Consider the following 14,553-nt stretch of genomic DNA (forward strand, 5'->3'; position numbering starts at 1 on the left):
CATACAAAATGACTTGTAAATGCATGCAGATCTTCATGAGTTTCTCTCGGCTGCTTATGCAGCATATGACATCATGATATATATGGTTGGCAACCAGGTGAGTATTTGCTTTTAGGACCATTGATAACTCTGATGTTTTTGAAAATCATAATATTTTTTGGGAAAATTTTTGGGAAAAGAGGTTTGTGATCTATATGCATTGCCTTGCTCAATTTCTTTTTGCAGCATGAATTGGGTTGAGGTGAAAATGAAACAACTTGGTGTACTCGATAATGTTATTCTTACAATAACCTGTATTTATAAGGTTAATAAACAGAAACAGAAATAAGATGAAGCAGAAAAAATATAAAATACAAGAATTAATTCGAGTCCACAGAAACTACTGTGTGTCATTAAAAAATTTAATCCCCTCACTGTACCCAAGGTTATGGATTAATTTCTCCCAAGAAAAACGGATTAATCCTGTTAAAGAAATAGGGGTACCTCAAACTTCTTTAACTTCAACGAACTTAAGAACAGCAACAAGTCACACAGACTCAGTCGATCGACACTTTGATTTTTTATTTGAGAGAAAATAAATGCAGAGATAGGAAAAAAATTTCATATTAAACTCATGTGTATCTCCTTAGGTGTTAATTCCTTCCGGAGATAATCTATTATCTTTTCCTTAAAAAAAAAAAGATTGAGAGGTTTAAATCTTTTTGTTAAACTTATGTTGTTACTCCATATTAAACAATAATATAGTTCAAAGAAGTCTAACAAAGACACAAATTTCAGTTAATTGATAATTAGATGTGCTTTTTTAGGTTTAACAAGGCTAAAAATTAAAATTTACCAATAATTGAGGTACCAAACTGCTATTGTCCCCAAATAAACACCTACGCATTCTGTAAGTTTGTAGTTTTGCATTTCCATATACTTCCATTTGAAGAAATGAAGTACGAAAATAGCTACGTGAGCTTTCATTTGATTATGATATAAAATAGATTATTCTGGAAAGTTTGCTTTGTTACAGACTGGAATTTTATAACATTACTTAAATAGTTTAAAAGACATGTGAGGTGTACGTAGCTTTGTTGGAGAGTTGTCCACATTTTCACCCTGATATAAAGGGTTTAAATCTCACTGTATTCCTACGTAAATACATAAAAATCCTTAAATTATGAATCTATAAATATATGATTCTCACGTAACAATCCATATACTATAATCATTCATCTCGTTAAACCAATTATCATTTGTCACATATTATGAATATGATAAATGACACAAAAATGGAAAGCAGTAACCTATTTTGTACAATTAGAGATTAATTCGTAACATAATATTCAAACGTCACCCTATAGATACGCATTCTTAGTACTAAGTCATATAGTCTTAATTATTTTTTGAACAAATAAAAACCATCTCCTTAAATTCATTCTCATTTTATTTATTACTAAATCCAGTGTATTATCTTCCTCTCTCATTTTGGCAGTTCTAACAAAATCTTTGAGTTTTATGAATGTATAAATCACCACCGAATTCATTTATTTATTTATTTTCAAAAAATAATCAAAGATCAATGGCTAATTTTGGTCTAATCTTAGTGTTAGACCTCATATTTCTTATTTATCCAGTTGTTTGTGAGTATTTTTCTGTTTTTTTTTCTTATATAATTTTTTTTGTGTTTGAGATTTTGTGATGATTAATTTTAGTTATGATGCAGATGGCTATGATCCAATGGACCCAATGGGTAATATTACTATCCGATGGGATGTGACTACTAGCACTGAGAATAATCATCACGTAAGTTTTCCTTTTCGTTACAATTAAAACAAACAATAGTATAACAGAAAATTAATAAAAAATACAAGGTTAACAATCCGATTCAGAGTCAGTAGCATGATAAGACGACTTCACAGTCCTCTGAATTGTTCATTATATTAGGATAAGTATTGTTTATGATGTGGTAGAGGGCCTGGATCATTATCCACTGTGCTGTGTTTTTTGTCATCATTTCTGATTGTTATCATTTTTTTACTGTTATTATAGTAATGGTGGTGGTTGTGTGATTTTGGGTAGATGCGGGTTCTATTTTTTTTTTTTGAAAACTTTTGCTGATCAAAAAGGGATTGTAAAATAATTGAATTTTAAAAAATAACTTGAGATGAAAAAATAGTGAGTTCGTAGCTGTTAAATTTGATGTTTTTTATAAGTTCTTGTTTGGTAAAATTTGACCTAGTACAAGTATGGTTATTTCCAGATGCTATTTTTAATCCAAAGAAAGTACTATTTCCAGATGTTATACAAATACAATTGATTATCGAAGTATATTCTCCTAAAATGTTAGCAGCATTCATTGATGGAAGCTGTTCATTGACCAGACAGAATCTTTGTTATAAGAAAATTATCTTCCACTTTTATGTATCATATCGTTCTGTATGTCTATCTCAGATTAGAGTTTCCATCTTCAACTATCAACTTTTCCGCCACGTAGAGCAACCTGGTTGGAAGTTGAGCTGGGATTGGCATGGTAAGGAAGTAATATGGCAAATGTGGGGTGCTGAAACTACAGAACAAGGTGATTGTTCTGCAATCAAAGGAGACACCCTGCCACATTGTTGTCTGAAAGAGCCTGTGATTCTTGATCTCCTTCCTGGAGCTCCGTATAATAAGCAGGTCGCAAATTGCTGCAAGGGAGGAGTGTTGACATCCTTGACTCAGGACCCTGAAAAATATGTCTCTTCTTTTGAGATGATCATTGCAAGTGCATCAAATGATGGATCCGGGCCTCGTATGCCTGAAAACTTCACACTTGGGATTCCTGGATATACGTGTGGTGTTGCCGTGAAAGTCCCTCCAACCAAGTTCCATGAGGATCAAGGACGGCGACAGACTCAAGCTGTTGGTAAGTAAAATAGCTCCTACTCATCCTATAGGATGATCATTCTGTAACTTTCAATTTTTTGTAATGGTTGCAGCTACGTGGGACGTGATTTGTTCTTACTCCCAGTTTAGAGCATCATCTTCTCCAGCATGTTGTGTTTCCTTGTCTGCTTTCTACAGCGAAACAATTGTGCCCTGCTCCGTATGCAGTTGTGGTTGTCAGGGACAGCGCGGTGCAGCTCAATGTGTGAAGTAAATATCTTACTCTTTAGCCTCAGTGTTTGTACATTATTTAGTCAACTAGTTCCAGGCAGATCGGAGGTAATAGTATATAATATGTTAGCAATTGAGGTTGTTTCCTAGAATCCTAAGGTTGAAATCCTGACTCCGCCTCTGGTTTTTGTTTCCACCAAAACATCTGTCCGAGTAACAAGTCATATTAAACTAGATTGTTATATCTTGTTCATCTAACATGTCTTGTGTCTGGAACTACAGGCGCGGTGAGGTGCCACCAGTTTTACAACTAGGCCATAACGAACTGCCAACGCCAATACTAGAGTGTACACGTCACATGTGCCCAATTCAGGTGCATTGGCATGTAAAGCAGAGTTATAGAGAATATTGGAGGGTGAAGATGACTATTAGAAACTTAAACCTAGTTAGAAACTACAGCCAGTGGAACTTGGTGGTCCTGCACCCAAATTTGAGAAGCATAACGCAGGTTTTCAGCTTCGACTACAAGCCCCTTGATCAGTATGGTGATATAAGTAAGTTATACCCAATTCATTTCTTTCACAACACAAACTCAGCTGGAGTCGGCTATATGAATCTTCTAAATCGATTCTTTTTTTCTTTTTTTTTTGGGTGCAGACGACACAGGGATGTTTTATGGGATTAAGTATTACAATGACATGTTGCTACAAGCAGGAAGGAGTGGGGTTGTGCAAAGTGAGTTGTTACTGCATAAAGATGCAGGGATTTTCACATTTAATGAAGGATGGATGTTTCCAAGAAAGATTTCATTCAATGGTTATGAGTGTGTTTTGCCTTCACCTGATAAATATCCAATGCTTCCAAATATTAGTCAATTTTTGGCTCCTCCAATACTTATCATCATTGTTTTCTCCTTTTGTTTGATATTAACAATATTTTAATGAAGTGTTAATAGTTTCTCACAAGAGGTCTTCGAAGTATAGATGCAAGTATGATATTTTCACAAGATTGTCTTACCAAATCTTAAAAGGACTCTCTCATTCAATATTTTACTTAATACAGTTGTACACCAATATTTCAAATAAATCCAATTTGTTAAGTTGTATTTGGATGGTTATACTTGGTAGGTTTCAAAAAAAGACAAACACATTCCACTAAGCATGACATAGACGATCTGACCCATCTGTTAGTAAACTTGGAAAGTTACAATTACTCTATTTTTCTATATTATTATTTCTTTCACTTGCATACCAAAACTTTTTGCATATTTTTGACCAAACCTCCTAAAAGCATTTGATTTTCTTTCCTATTCAAATTAGGAATACTAATTATAATTTCCCCCAGAACACGTATATATACATATATATTCATTCTTCTCAGGACTCTACATCGAATCAAGGCTATGGCAGACGAAGACCAAAGCAAGAAGGGAGAAGAAGATCAAAGGAAGAAGAAAACAAACAATTCCAAATCTTATCAAGTGAGGAAAGAATGCATAAAGAGGAAATCAATGGAGCTTGCAACTCTCTGCGATATCAAGGTTTGTACGGTTATTACTGGTCCTAATAGGGAATTGCAAACTTGGCCTGACAATTTGAATGCCTGTAAGGAAGTTCTTGATATCTACTCTCAAAATTTGAAACCCGAAAAGAAACACAAGCAAGAAGACAAAGATCTCCCGACGCTAGTTGAATCAAAGCTTGCAGCAGTCAACAGGAGAATTTGTTTCTTGGAGAACAAGAATGTTGCTGATAAGGGAAAAGGAAAGAGAATTGAATGATTTATTTGTATGGATTCAAAGATTGAAATTTTGTTTTTTTTCTAGTTAGTTCGAGGATTTACAGCAATAGGAATATAACCCATATTTTATCCTTTTATTCTTGTGTATGTATTGAATTGAATGGTGGATTAATCCCTCTACTAGAATGCAAAACCCATATGATTTTAATTAAAATGCAATACTTACATGAAATGTCACATATTAGGTAGTATGGGGATAGGGTTTGCTAGGCCTAACTTAATATCCATAAGAATGTTTTTATTGCACTAAGAAGAAACAAGGAATAAGCAGAAAAGAGCTCCTCCATCAATACTTACATTACATGGTTCATGAAGATGAAATTAGAGGGAAATCAGAAGCTGGAAAATGTTACACTGATGAATTTAAACATTCCGAACATACAAAGACATGAGACATCATGCTGGATTTAACCACCTCAGGTGAGTCAACTGCGACAAATGCTTTTCTTAAGCATTGACCACCAGGTGCACTTAAAAGCTTAACAAATCTTGATGTAAAAGACACATGTTTTGTAACAAGAACTAGAATCAATTTAGACAGAAGGAGACAAACCCGTTGGAGGTGAGCACACGGGAAGCAAGACCTCTCTTCTTGATATCGCACAATGGAAATAGTGAACTTTTGTCACTCCATGGCAAAGTCAACTGAGGGACAGTCAGTAAGACATGATTAAAGGCATAGCTACACTTACGGTCAAATGTGGAGTTGTCCTGAAACAGCATCAAGCTCAGCCTCTTTTTGTTTCAGAGTGAGGTTTGCAAATTGTTGATCGAGATCCCTACTAGTGCTGCGACGATGGCTGTGAGATGGCTTCTGTTGCTGTGGCTGTGGCTGTTGATGTTGTTGCTGATACAATGCTCGTAATCTTCCTCTTTCTCTTTCCAGAACTTCATGTTCCACTGCATATAAATTTATTAGTTGCAGATTTCAATGAAACAAATTAAAATAAACGACTAGCTATATATACGTTCAACTTCTCCGAAACACCACCTATCTGACAAAACAGCTAATGCACGCAGAAGATACAACAATGTTGACTTGCTAGAAATTGATGGTGAATCCATAAGGAATCCGGCTGATATAAAAAAGGAGATCATCTCTTTTTATCAGAACCTTTATGCAGAGACAGAAGATTGGAGACCCCATAATAACATGAGAGTTTGTCCCACCATCTCCACAGAAGATAATCTGATGCTACAAAGTCCATTTGAAGAGCAAGAGATATGGTCCAGTGTCCAAGCGTGTGCTGGTGATAAAGTACCTGGCCCAGATGGTTTCACAATGGCCTTTTTCAAACACTGTTGGGAAGTAGTGAACACTGAGGTCATTGCTACTATTCAAAACTTCCATGAAAGAGACATATTTGAAAGAAGCTTCAATGCTACATATGTTGCGTTGCTCCCCAAGAAGGTGGGAGCTAATGAATTGAAAGATTTCAGGCCTATTAGTCTTATAGGCAGCATCTACAAGATCATCTCAAAATTGTTGACTGAGAGACTCAAAAAAGTGATGCACAAGCTGGTGGATGAGTAACAAATGGCCTTTATATAAGGGAGACAAATCATGGATGCCATTCTTATAGCCAATGAATGTGTTGACTCAAGAATTAGAAACGAAGAACCTGGTATCCTTTGCAAACTAGATATACAAAAGGCTTTTGACCACATGAACTGGATTTTCCTATTCAGGAGTATGATGAAAATGGGGTTTGGAGAAAAATGGGCCAATTGGATATGCTATTGCATCAGCACCATCAAGTTCTCAATCCTATTTAATGGCTCACCTACTGGATTCTTCTCTTCTCAGAGACGACTAAGGCAAGGGGACCCATTGTCCCCTTTTTTATTCATCATTGCCATGGAGAGTTTAAATGATATGATGAAAACCGCCCAATCAAATAGCTGGATAACAGGCTTTAGAGTAGATTCAAGGGCCGGCAATAACCTTGAAATTGCTCATTTACAATACGCTGATGATACTTTGGTTTTCTGCAGAGCTAACCGAGGACAAATTAAATTTTTGAGGGTGATTTTCATTCTTTTTTGAGGCTATATCTGGGCTCCACATTAACTAGAACAAGAGTTTCCTATATCCCGTTTACGAGGTCCCTGACATTCACAACTTGGCTAATATTCTGGGAGGAACCAGTGTTCTGCCAACCACTTATCTTAAAATGCCCCTTGGTGCCAAAAGCAATTCCAAAAATATCCGGAATGGAGTCGTAGAGAAGTGAGAGAAAAAGTTGACTAACTGGAAGAGTCAATACTTATCCTTGGAGGGTAGATTAATCTTGATTAACATTTAACAGTGTGCTGGATGCATTACCAACTAACATGATGCCCATTTTTCGTGTTCCAACGAACATGGTGGATTAGATGCTCTCAGAAGAAACTTCCTCTGACAAGGCAACTGCGATACCAGGAAAATACATTTGGTCAAATGGAAGTCAGTGATCACCGGCAAAAAGTATGGTGGTATGGGAATCAAGAACCTGATAACACAGAACCATAGTCTATTGATGAAATGGTTATGGAGGTACGCCTCAAATGAACAATCTCTTTGGAAAAAGTTAATCAGTCAAAAGTATGAAATGGACGGGGAATGGTCGAATGGACAACAAAGTCAGTCCACTACATGTGTCTACACCTTATAGAGTCTGTCTATGGAGGTCTATCAGAAATTTGGGGGCAAAATTCAGGAGTAAGTGCAGTCATCAAGTGGGTAATGGTATGAAAACATCTTTCTGGTTAGACAACTGGTTAGGTCAACATCCACTAAAGCAACTTTTCCCAATTATCTTCAGCCTGAATCAACAACAAGATGCCATAATGGGAGAAGTCTAGGTTTCTCATGGTTGGAATCTAAGCTTCAGAAGACACCTTAACAATTGGGAAATAGATAACTTGGAAAAATTCTACAACGCTCTCAATCTATTCAAAGGCCCCTCCTCTCAGGAAGACAATCTTACATGGCAAGTGGATAAACAAGGGAGATTTTCAGTCAAGTCAGCCTACAAAGAATTCAACCATTCTAACAACCAGATTGATTGTTGGCCATGGAAACTAATTTGGGAAGTCCAAATTCCTTATAAAGTGGCTTGTTTCATTTGGCTCGTGGCCATGAAAGCAGTCCTATCTTATGAAGGACTTTAGAAAAGGGGTTTCCACTTGTGCTCTAAATGTTATATGTGAGGAGAAGAATCAGAGCCAATCAACCATCTTTTTTTACACTGCAAGTTAACTGGACAACTTTGGAGGATTTTCCTTAATTTAAAAGGGATCATGTGGGTGATGCCAAGAGATACACTTGAAGTGCTGGAGAGCTGGAACAAATATAGCTTTCAGTCAGAACAGAAAGAAAGATGGAAGTTTATCCTGGCCTGCATTTGGTGGACAGTCTGGAAAGAGAGAAATCAAAGTTGTTTTGAAGACAATCACAGCTCTATCAGAAACTGAAGATTTATTGCCTAGCCTTTTCTATTGTTGGTGTAAACATGAATATATGGAAGACATGGAATATTTTATTGATGTTCTAGGATCTCTGTAAGTAAATTATAGCTTAGTACATCTTCCTATATTTCCTTGTAAGTACGGATACCTGTATTTTTTATGCAGCAAATAGTTATACAAAAAATGTTACCTTCTCAAAAGAAAAAAAAACAAAGAAACAGAACATTTCCCATGTTCAAAATAGTTAAATTCAACTAAGGCAGTTTACTCCAAGTCTTAGAATCAAGCAAAGAAAGTGGGCCTTGAAAAATAGATCAATTATTTAGCAATTCTGTAGTTGCAAATTCGACCACATTGTTTCTCTTTCTTTATTTGCCAAAGTAACTTTCCGTTTTACCAAAAAAGCGCAAAAGAGAGATGCGACAAAAATCAGCTAAACAACAAAATCATGCTCCACAAAAGTCATCCAATCATTCATATTAATCTGTATGTATGCTACCATTGCTCCAGAGGTAAATAATAATTCCACCCCTAGAGTTAATTTTGAAAGGTAAGCAAATTTGAACGCTTGAAGCAGAAAATATGGACCTGTTCACATTAAGGTCATCCAAATGCATAAAAAAGAGTACTACTACTCACCACCACCACCCACCACCCCCCAAAGAAACTTTCACCTTAGTTAAATTGTCCATCTAAAAAGGAGATCATAAGAATTCACGTATTAGATAGTCCATCTTGAAAAGGAGATCATAAGGGATCAAGTCGCAGCAAGCAGCATCATTTAGACTAACAAATACAATTTTATTTCAGTGCTAAGAGACTAAGACAACCTTAATAGTGAAGAGTACTTTTATGCCTTTTGAAGTGATATAAAACATTTCAAATAATTATAGTAGAACGGGGTACCAGGGAAGACAATTCTAGTTTTCCAAACATCTGGAAGATTAGGCATTTTTTCTCATATTTATTGGATCAAAAAGCTTTAAGATTATCAGCAAGATCATTTCATTTCTAAGAAGTCACAGTGTCTGGGCCACCTGCCGCACACACCTTCCTTATTTCATCGGGTGCTTGCTACCTCCCACCAGTTTAAGTACCGACGAAATCACCAAGAACTTTGTCTCTGCTGGAATTTCACCCTGGTTTTCCATGGTTTTCATTCACCGATAGGCCACAATACTTGACTACAACCAGATCATTCCATCTTCTTACCAAGAATTGATGTATATGGGATGACCAGTAATTGTCCCCATTTTCCCTCGAGACCGCTATTTTGTTAATCGAATTGTACTCAAAAAATTTTGTTTTAGTTTCAGGAAAACAGTGTCCACTTTCCCAGCTCACTTGAACCAATACTCACTCACTTTCAGTTGTTTATTTCACCATGAAAAATCAATTATATAATCCTTATTTCAGATAAATCTAATTCCTCGCTATGTAAGGTTTGGACTCACAAGACCTGCTGCATAATCAACTTTGTCAAAATAGTCCACGACTACAAGCACTAGAAACAAGTAGAATAATTCAGTATAACAGATAAAGAAACTTACAATACTTTATGAGCTGTTCCTGAGCTAAATTTTCTAAGCGCTGCTTTAGGGCTTTATTCTCCATGCTGAGGATAAGATTCTGCTGGTTAAGGAATTCAAGCTCAGCAGAAACTTCAGAACCTTCAGCCTGAAATCACAACAACTAATCAAATTAACAAGTTACCAAAATGGAACATCCATTTCATGTCCAGGAACCAGTGTATGTATTTCAAAGATTCAACTGATACATGCCTGCAGAGCTTGTACATTTCTTTCCAATTCCGCTATATATTGAAGCTTTCTGACACGTGACCGCTGAGCAAATTGCCTGTATATTATGACACATTTTATGTTAATAAAATTCATATTTGGAGGGGGGGCACTTCCACATAAAATGCTAAAATAACATTTTGAGAGATACTAAGATACATTAATACAAAGGGCAGTTTGAATCTTGACTGGATTTAAGGCTAAATAAGAAAGGCTCCATTTCAACTTAGATAAAGCCACTATACGTGTTAAGATGATAAAAGGCTAAGACCCACTATAGTAAAAGATCTCTTACTTCGCCATAGAAGGAACCTTGCTAACCTTCTCGGCCAGTTAGTCTAACCACATGGATCTCCTCCAGTTTACCCACCCAGGCACCCACCGTAAACGATTTACTGATGGACTTGGAACATAAATGAAATAAAAAAAGGCCATCATGGGACCCATCCGCGGACAAAATTGGGTATTCAAGTGGGGAAGGGTAGAGAGTGCCACACGCCCATTATCCATCAAGTTTCAAACCATACGCTACAATTCTCAGGAATATCTCGGTTATCCACAAAAAGAAAATTTTCTGATCAAATAGTACAGTTATCTTGAACTAAGTTGACAAGCAAATATCAAATTAACAAACATATTCCCTTCTGCCTTCCCAAAGTTTCTTTTAAGAAAAGGTTGGGTGGTAGCAGAGTGCTTTGAACTTACTGTTTCGCGCGTTTTGTGTCAGTTTCTGATGAAGAACTCTTACTCTGAGAAGAATCTTTTTTTTCTGCAGACCCTTTTGGATAAGGAGGGCCAGATTCTGCTACATCTTGCTTGTCACTTCCTGCAGATCTAGGCCTCTCTCCGTCTTGTAGGAGGCATGGTGATCCAGACCTCTGAATACGGAGATCTTCCCCAGGAGAGGAAAGGCTGCGGAGATGTGATACTGTAGTTGAAGATACATCATTTTCCCTATTCTTGCGTCGGATTGAGGAGTTTTGGTCGACAAAAGAAGCAGCTTGTCGAGCATCTTTGTAATAATCGAAGTCTTGAGACCCCCAGGAAGGGATAGGAGGCATATTTCTGAACTTGTTATCAACTTGAGCTGTGTAATCCAAGTTTGCAGCGTTAACAGAATCAAAATATGCAAAGGAGTCACTAGATGAACGTCGATGGCTGCCTCTGCGCACAGGAGTTTCTGGCTCATTAAGAAGATCATCCAACCAAGACGGTTGCTCCTCTATAATACAGCTTTCAGAGGAAGTACGCTGATGGTGTGAATTTCCTTCTCTGGGTTTCTGAATGCCCTTTTGGTTGAAAGCAGAACTAGGGACATAATCGACATATGATGGGGCCATACTAGGAAAGGGGCTTTTAGGTGGAAGTAAAGAGCTCTTCCCATTGTACATCATATTTCTAGCACACAAGATGGTCCTATAAGGAAAAAAAAAGATATGTACCAGTGGGATAAGTAAACCTTCAAAAATATAATAGCCCTTGATAAACATGATCTCATTATTTAGCAAGCTAAGTATCATGACCAAATCCCAACACTTTCTACTCCAATCAATACGAGTCTGAATTCAAACATAAAACTAAAGGGAGATGACGCAATAAAAGGCAATGAAGACATTCTGAACATATTAACTATATGAATTATGACCAATAATAACAGTCCCCAACAGTGGGATAAAATCAAAGTAAAAGAAACTATGATCTTGCTGGAAAATCCCGCCTGCCTAAAGTACCAGGTAAATATTTTGGGTATACAGGGAATTTTCCCTGTTACTCTTGCAGGTATCAGCCCTGTTCATCTGGCCAGATTTATCAATTTGCATCATCCATGAATTTCAAATGAAAGCGAAGAAGGAGCACACTTATCACCAAGAATGCGACGAAGGGGAAGAAAGGCTTCTTTCTCTTTCTCATTGGGGATTGCGAATAGTGATGGGCTCCAAAAATATACAGGAATGCTCCAGGGAGGAAGCTCTTTGTTATTTTTATTTTATAATCATCCAGGGAGGAAGCTCTTTCTTGCATCACTCTTTGTTTTTAATTTTTTATGTTTTTAAAGGAGGAGGATGTGATGTGTGGTTTTTGAATTGCTTTGATTTGCTTTTACTTGAGCTGAGGGTCCATTGGACACACGCTCTCTACCTCCAAAGGTAAAGGCAGGCCTGCGTACACACCACTACCCTCCCAGACCTACTTGTAGACCCTACTTGTGGGATTACACTGGGTATGTGATGTGCGGATCATGGAGTGTGAGAGAATCCAAAAACTGTCCAGGATCATTATGTTTCCTGCAGTTCTTTAACTAAAAGCAATTTGATGCATTCAAATTTAGGCTATCCAATCCGCAAAGTGATTTTATGCAGGAAATGAGACAAAGACCTTGGACCTCCCCCATAGACACACCCAACAACTAGCACCACATATTAGGAACCACAATAATATTATCAGCGAAAAAAAATAGCATCAAAAGGAACAAAATTGTTTCCTTGTGCTTTAACACACAGCTATACTTTTCCTGAGTTTTACATCAATTTGAACAATCAAAAGGCTAGAAACCGTGACCGCAATATCTCTGCAGACACTTCTAGCAAAAATCTTCCTCTACAAACAGACTATACCACAATTAGCCAACCTTAATTCCCAAATTGATCATCAAATCTCTAACGAGTGAAAATCAAAACTTGTTTTCCATATATTTTTTTCATATAAGTAACATTAACGGACGCTTACGTTATGTAAACTTCTAAAGTGTAACTGGGTACAATTAGTATATATTGAATCTTTCTTTATCCTTTCTCCCATTAAATCAAAAGAAAATTATAAAATCAGAAACATAAAAGAAAAAAAAAACTCTTCCACAAATCTCATACAATAGTCTCGCTAGGTTCGATCAATTTTTCATACCTAAGACAAATAAATCCAATTACTCACTCCAAAACAGGAACGCGACAAAAAAAAATTAAAAAATCAATCCAAATTTTTCTTCCTCTACTTCTGCTCATATTTTCATAACAATCAACCAAACAACTTCAAATCATATTACTAGAAACAAAAAAGAAGAAGGTAATTAACAAAACTCGGAAGATATTTTAATTTTTCCGATGAAAAAATGCTCACCTTGATTGATAATGAAGATATTGCAATGTGATTTCAGAGATCCAATCAAATTTCTTCGCTTCTAAGATATATATCGATATTCTATATATCTTGTTGGAATCTTCTCTTCTTTCTTCTTCTCTTCTTGACAAATCTTCTTCTAAGATATATATCCATATATATTTTACTTTTGCTTATAGATTTAAATTCATTATTCACACAATTTAATAAGTAATAAATAAGTGTACATATTTCGTATTTTTTTTTAATAAAAATAAATTTTATAAATAATAAACAGTTTCATCAAAAAATTTCATTATTTATTTTTTTGAAGTTTATTTTAGGAAAACAATTTTATATGGCACTGGTTTTCCAACTCCATTTTTTTTTTCTTTTTCAAGTAAAATGTAATTTTTTTACTTAAAATTTGTGACAATTATTTGTTATGATATTCTATATATCTTGTTGGAATCTTCTCTTCTTTCTTCTTCTCTTCTTGACAAATCTTCTTCTAAGATATATATCGATATATATTTTACTTTTGCTTATAGATTTAAATTCATTATTCACACAATTTAATAAGTAATAAATGAGTGTACATATTTTGTATTTTCTTTTTAATAAAAATAAATTTTACAAATAATAAACGATTTCATCAAAAAATTTCATTATTTATTTTTTTGAAGTTTATTTTAGGAAGACAATTTTATATGGCACTGGTTTTCCAACTCCATTTTTTTTCTTTTTCAAGTAAAATGTAATTTTTGTACTTAAAATTTGTGACAATTATTTGTTACGATGATATGAGGATAGGTCATTAGTAGTACTATATTGATAATTAGTAAGTCGCCCAACAAGTGGTATGTGACAGAATTCATACAGCTCATTGTGACAGTCCCACATTATAGTCCTCAATAACAAGCCTTTTTTATAATGTAAAAAAATAATTATTCTTACTAACTAATGAAATATGTATATTTTTATAATTTATTTTTAAATTGGGCAATGAATAAATTCCCAAAATATTCCAGTTTAAGATATAAATATATAACAGTTTCTCTCCTTTTTATAGGACATATATTAATATTCGAATTTCAATTTTGTTTGCATGCTCCATATGTATCACTCATTCCACTCTCAAGGTAAAAAGTCTTTTTTATACTATATTAGTTTATATATATAAATGAACTGCATATATTAGTCAAAATTTGCTCAGAAATTCTTTGACAATAATTTTGCCAGGATCACAAAATGCACACTTTATAAAATGTAAGTTGGAAAAAAGTGTGAAAGGGGTAAATTCTGAGTGCCAGTGAGGTATTGGACCATT

The 14,553-nt window shown here is 35.4% G+C and overlaps 2 protein-coding genes across 5 annotated transcripts; one reads left to right on the forward strand and one right to left on the reverse strand.

Moving 5' to 3' along the window:
• Window positions 1-1,386: 1,386 nt before the first annotated feature.
• Window positions 1,387-4,831, forward strand: LOC112940047 (COBRA-like protein 6). Of its 3 annotated transcripts, none has more exons than XM_069289245.1 (6): window positions 1,387-1,625; window positions 1,709-1,788; window positions 2,437-2,890; window positions 2,964-3,120; window positions 3,364-3,635; window positions 3,739-4,186. In XM_069289245.1, the coding sequence occupies exons 1-6, from the start codon at window positions 1,505-1,507 to the stop codon at window positions 4,020-4,022; spliced, it is 1,368 nt and encodes a 455-aa protein (XP_069145346.1). In that variant the 5' UTR covers window positions 1,387-1,504; the 3' UTR covers window positions 4,023-4,186. The 3 variants fall into 3 exon arrangements, 2 of the variants coding, with proteins under 2 accessions (XP_069145346.1, XP_025883491.2); XR_003243909.2 differs by lacking the exons at window positions 1,387-1,625; window positions 1,709-1,788 and adding exons at window positions 4,462-4,621; window positions 4,695-4,831 and having other exon boundaries at window positions 1,825-2,890; window positions 3,739-3,816; XM_026027706.2 differs by lacking the exons at window positions 1,387-1,625; window positions 1,709-1,788 and having other exon boundaries at window positions 1,825-2,890.
• A 314-nt stretch (window positions 4,832-5,145) lies between these two features.
• Window positions 5,146-13,652, reverse strand: LOC112940095 (uncharacterized protein At4g06598-like). Of its 2 annotated transcripts, none has more exons than XM_026027711.2 (5): window positions 13,245-13,652; window positions 10,836-11,546; window positions 10,113-10,188; window positions 9,882-10,008; window positions 5,146-5,781 (listed from the first exon to the last, which is right to left on the reverse strand). In XM_026027711.2, exons 2-5 carry the CDS (start codon window positions 11,522-11,524, stop codon window positions 5,576-5,578), a joined length of 1,098 nt encoding a protein of 365 aa, XP_025883496.1. In that variant the 5' UTR covers window positions 11,525-11,546; window positions 13,245-13,652; the 3' UTR covers window positions 5,146-5,575. The 2 variants fall into 2 exon arrangements, with proteins under 2 accessions (XP_025883496.1, XP_069145354.1); XM_069289253.1 differs by lacking the exon at window positions 5,146-5,781 and adding an exon at window positions 5,873-7,291.
• Window positions 13,653-14,553: the final 901 nt, after the last annotated feature.

This window comes from Solanum lycopersicum, chromosome 1 (assembly GCF_036512215.1).
Source record: "Solanum lycopersicum chromosome 1, SLM_r2.1".
NCBI lineage: Eukaryota > Viridiplantae > Streptophyta > Magnoliopsida > Solanales > Solanaceae > Solanum > Solanum lycopersicum.

What these genes read in the sequence shown, in the direction of transcription:
- LOC112940047 (XM_026027706.2), top strand. Translation starts at nt 2,185, where the DNA reads ATGTTTTTTATAAGTTCTTGTTTGGTAAAATTTGACCTAGTACAAGTA. An exon ending in GCGACAGACTCAAGCTGTTG is followed by an intron (nt 2,891 to 2,963) that starts GTAAGTAAAATA and finishes TAATGGTTGCAG; the next exon opens with CTACGTGGGACGTGATTTGT. An exon ending in GGTGCAGCTCAATGTGTGAA is followed by an intron (nt 3,121 to 3,363) that starts GTAAATATCTTA and finishes CTGGAACTACAG; the next exon opens with GCGCGGTGAGGTGCCACCAG.
- LOC112940095 (XM_026027711.2), bottom strand. Translation starts at nt 11,524, where the DNA reads ATGATGTACAATGGGAAGAGCTCTTTACTTCCACCTAAAAGCCCCTTT. An exon ending in GAAATGTACAAGCTCTGCAG is followed by an intron (nt 10,009 to 10,112) that starts GCATGTATCAGT and finishes TTGTGATTTCAG; the next exon opens with GCTGAAGGTTCTGAAGTTTC. An exon ending in GGAACAGCTCATAAAGTATT is followed by an intron (nt 5,782 to 9,881) that starts GTAAGTTTCTTT and finishes ATTTATATGCAG; the next exon opens with TGGAACATGAAGTTCTGGAA.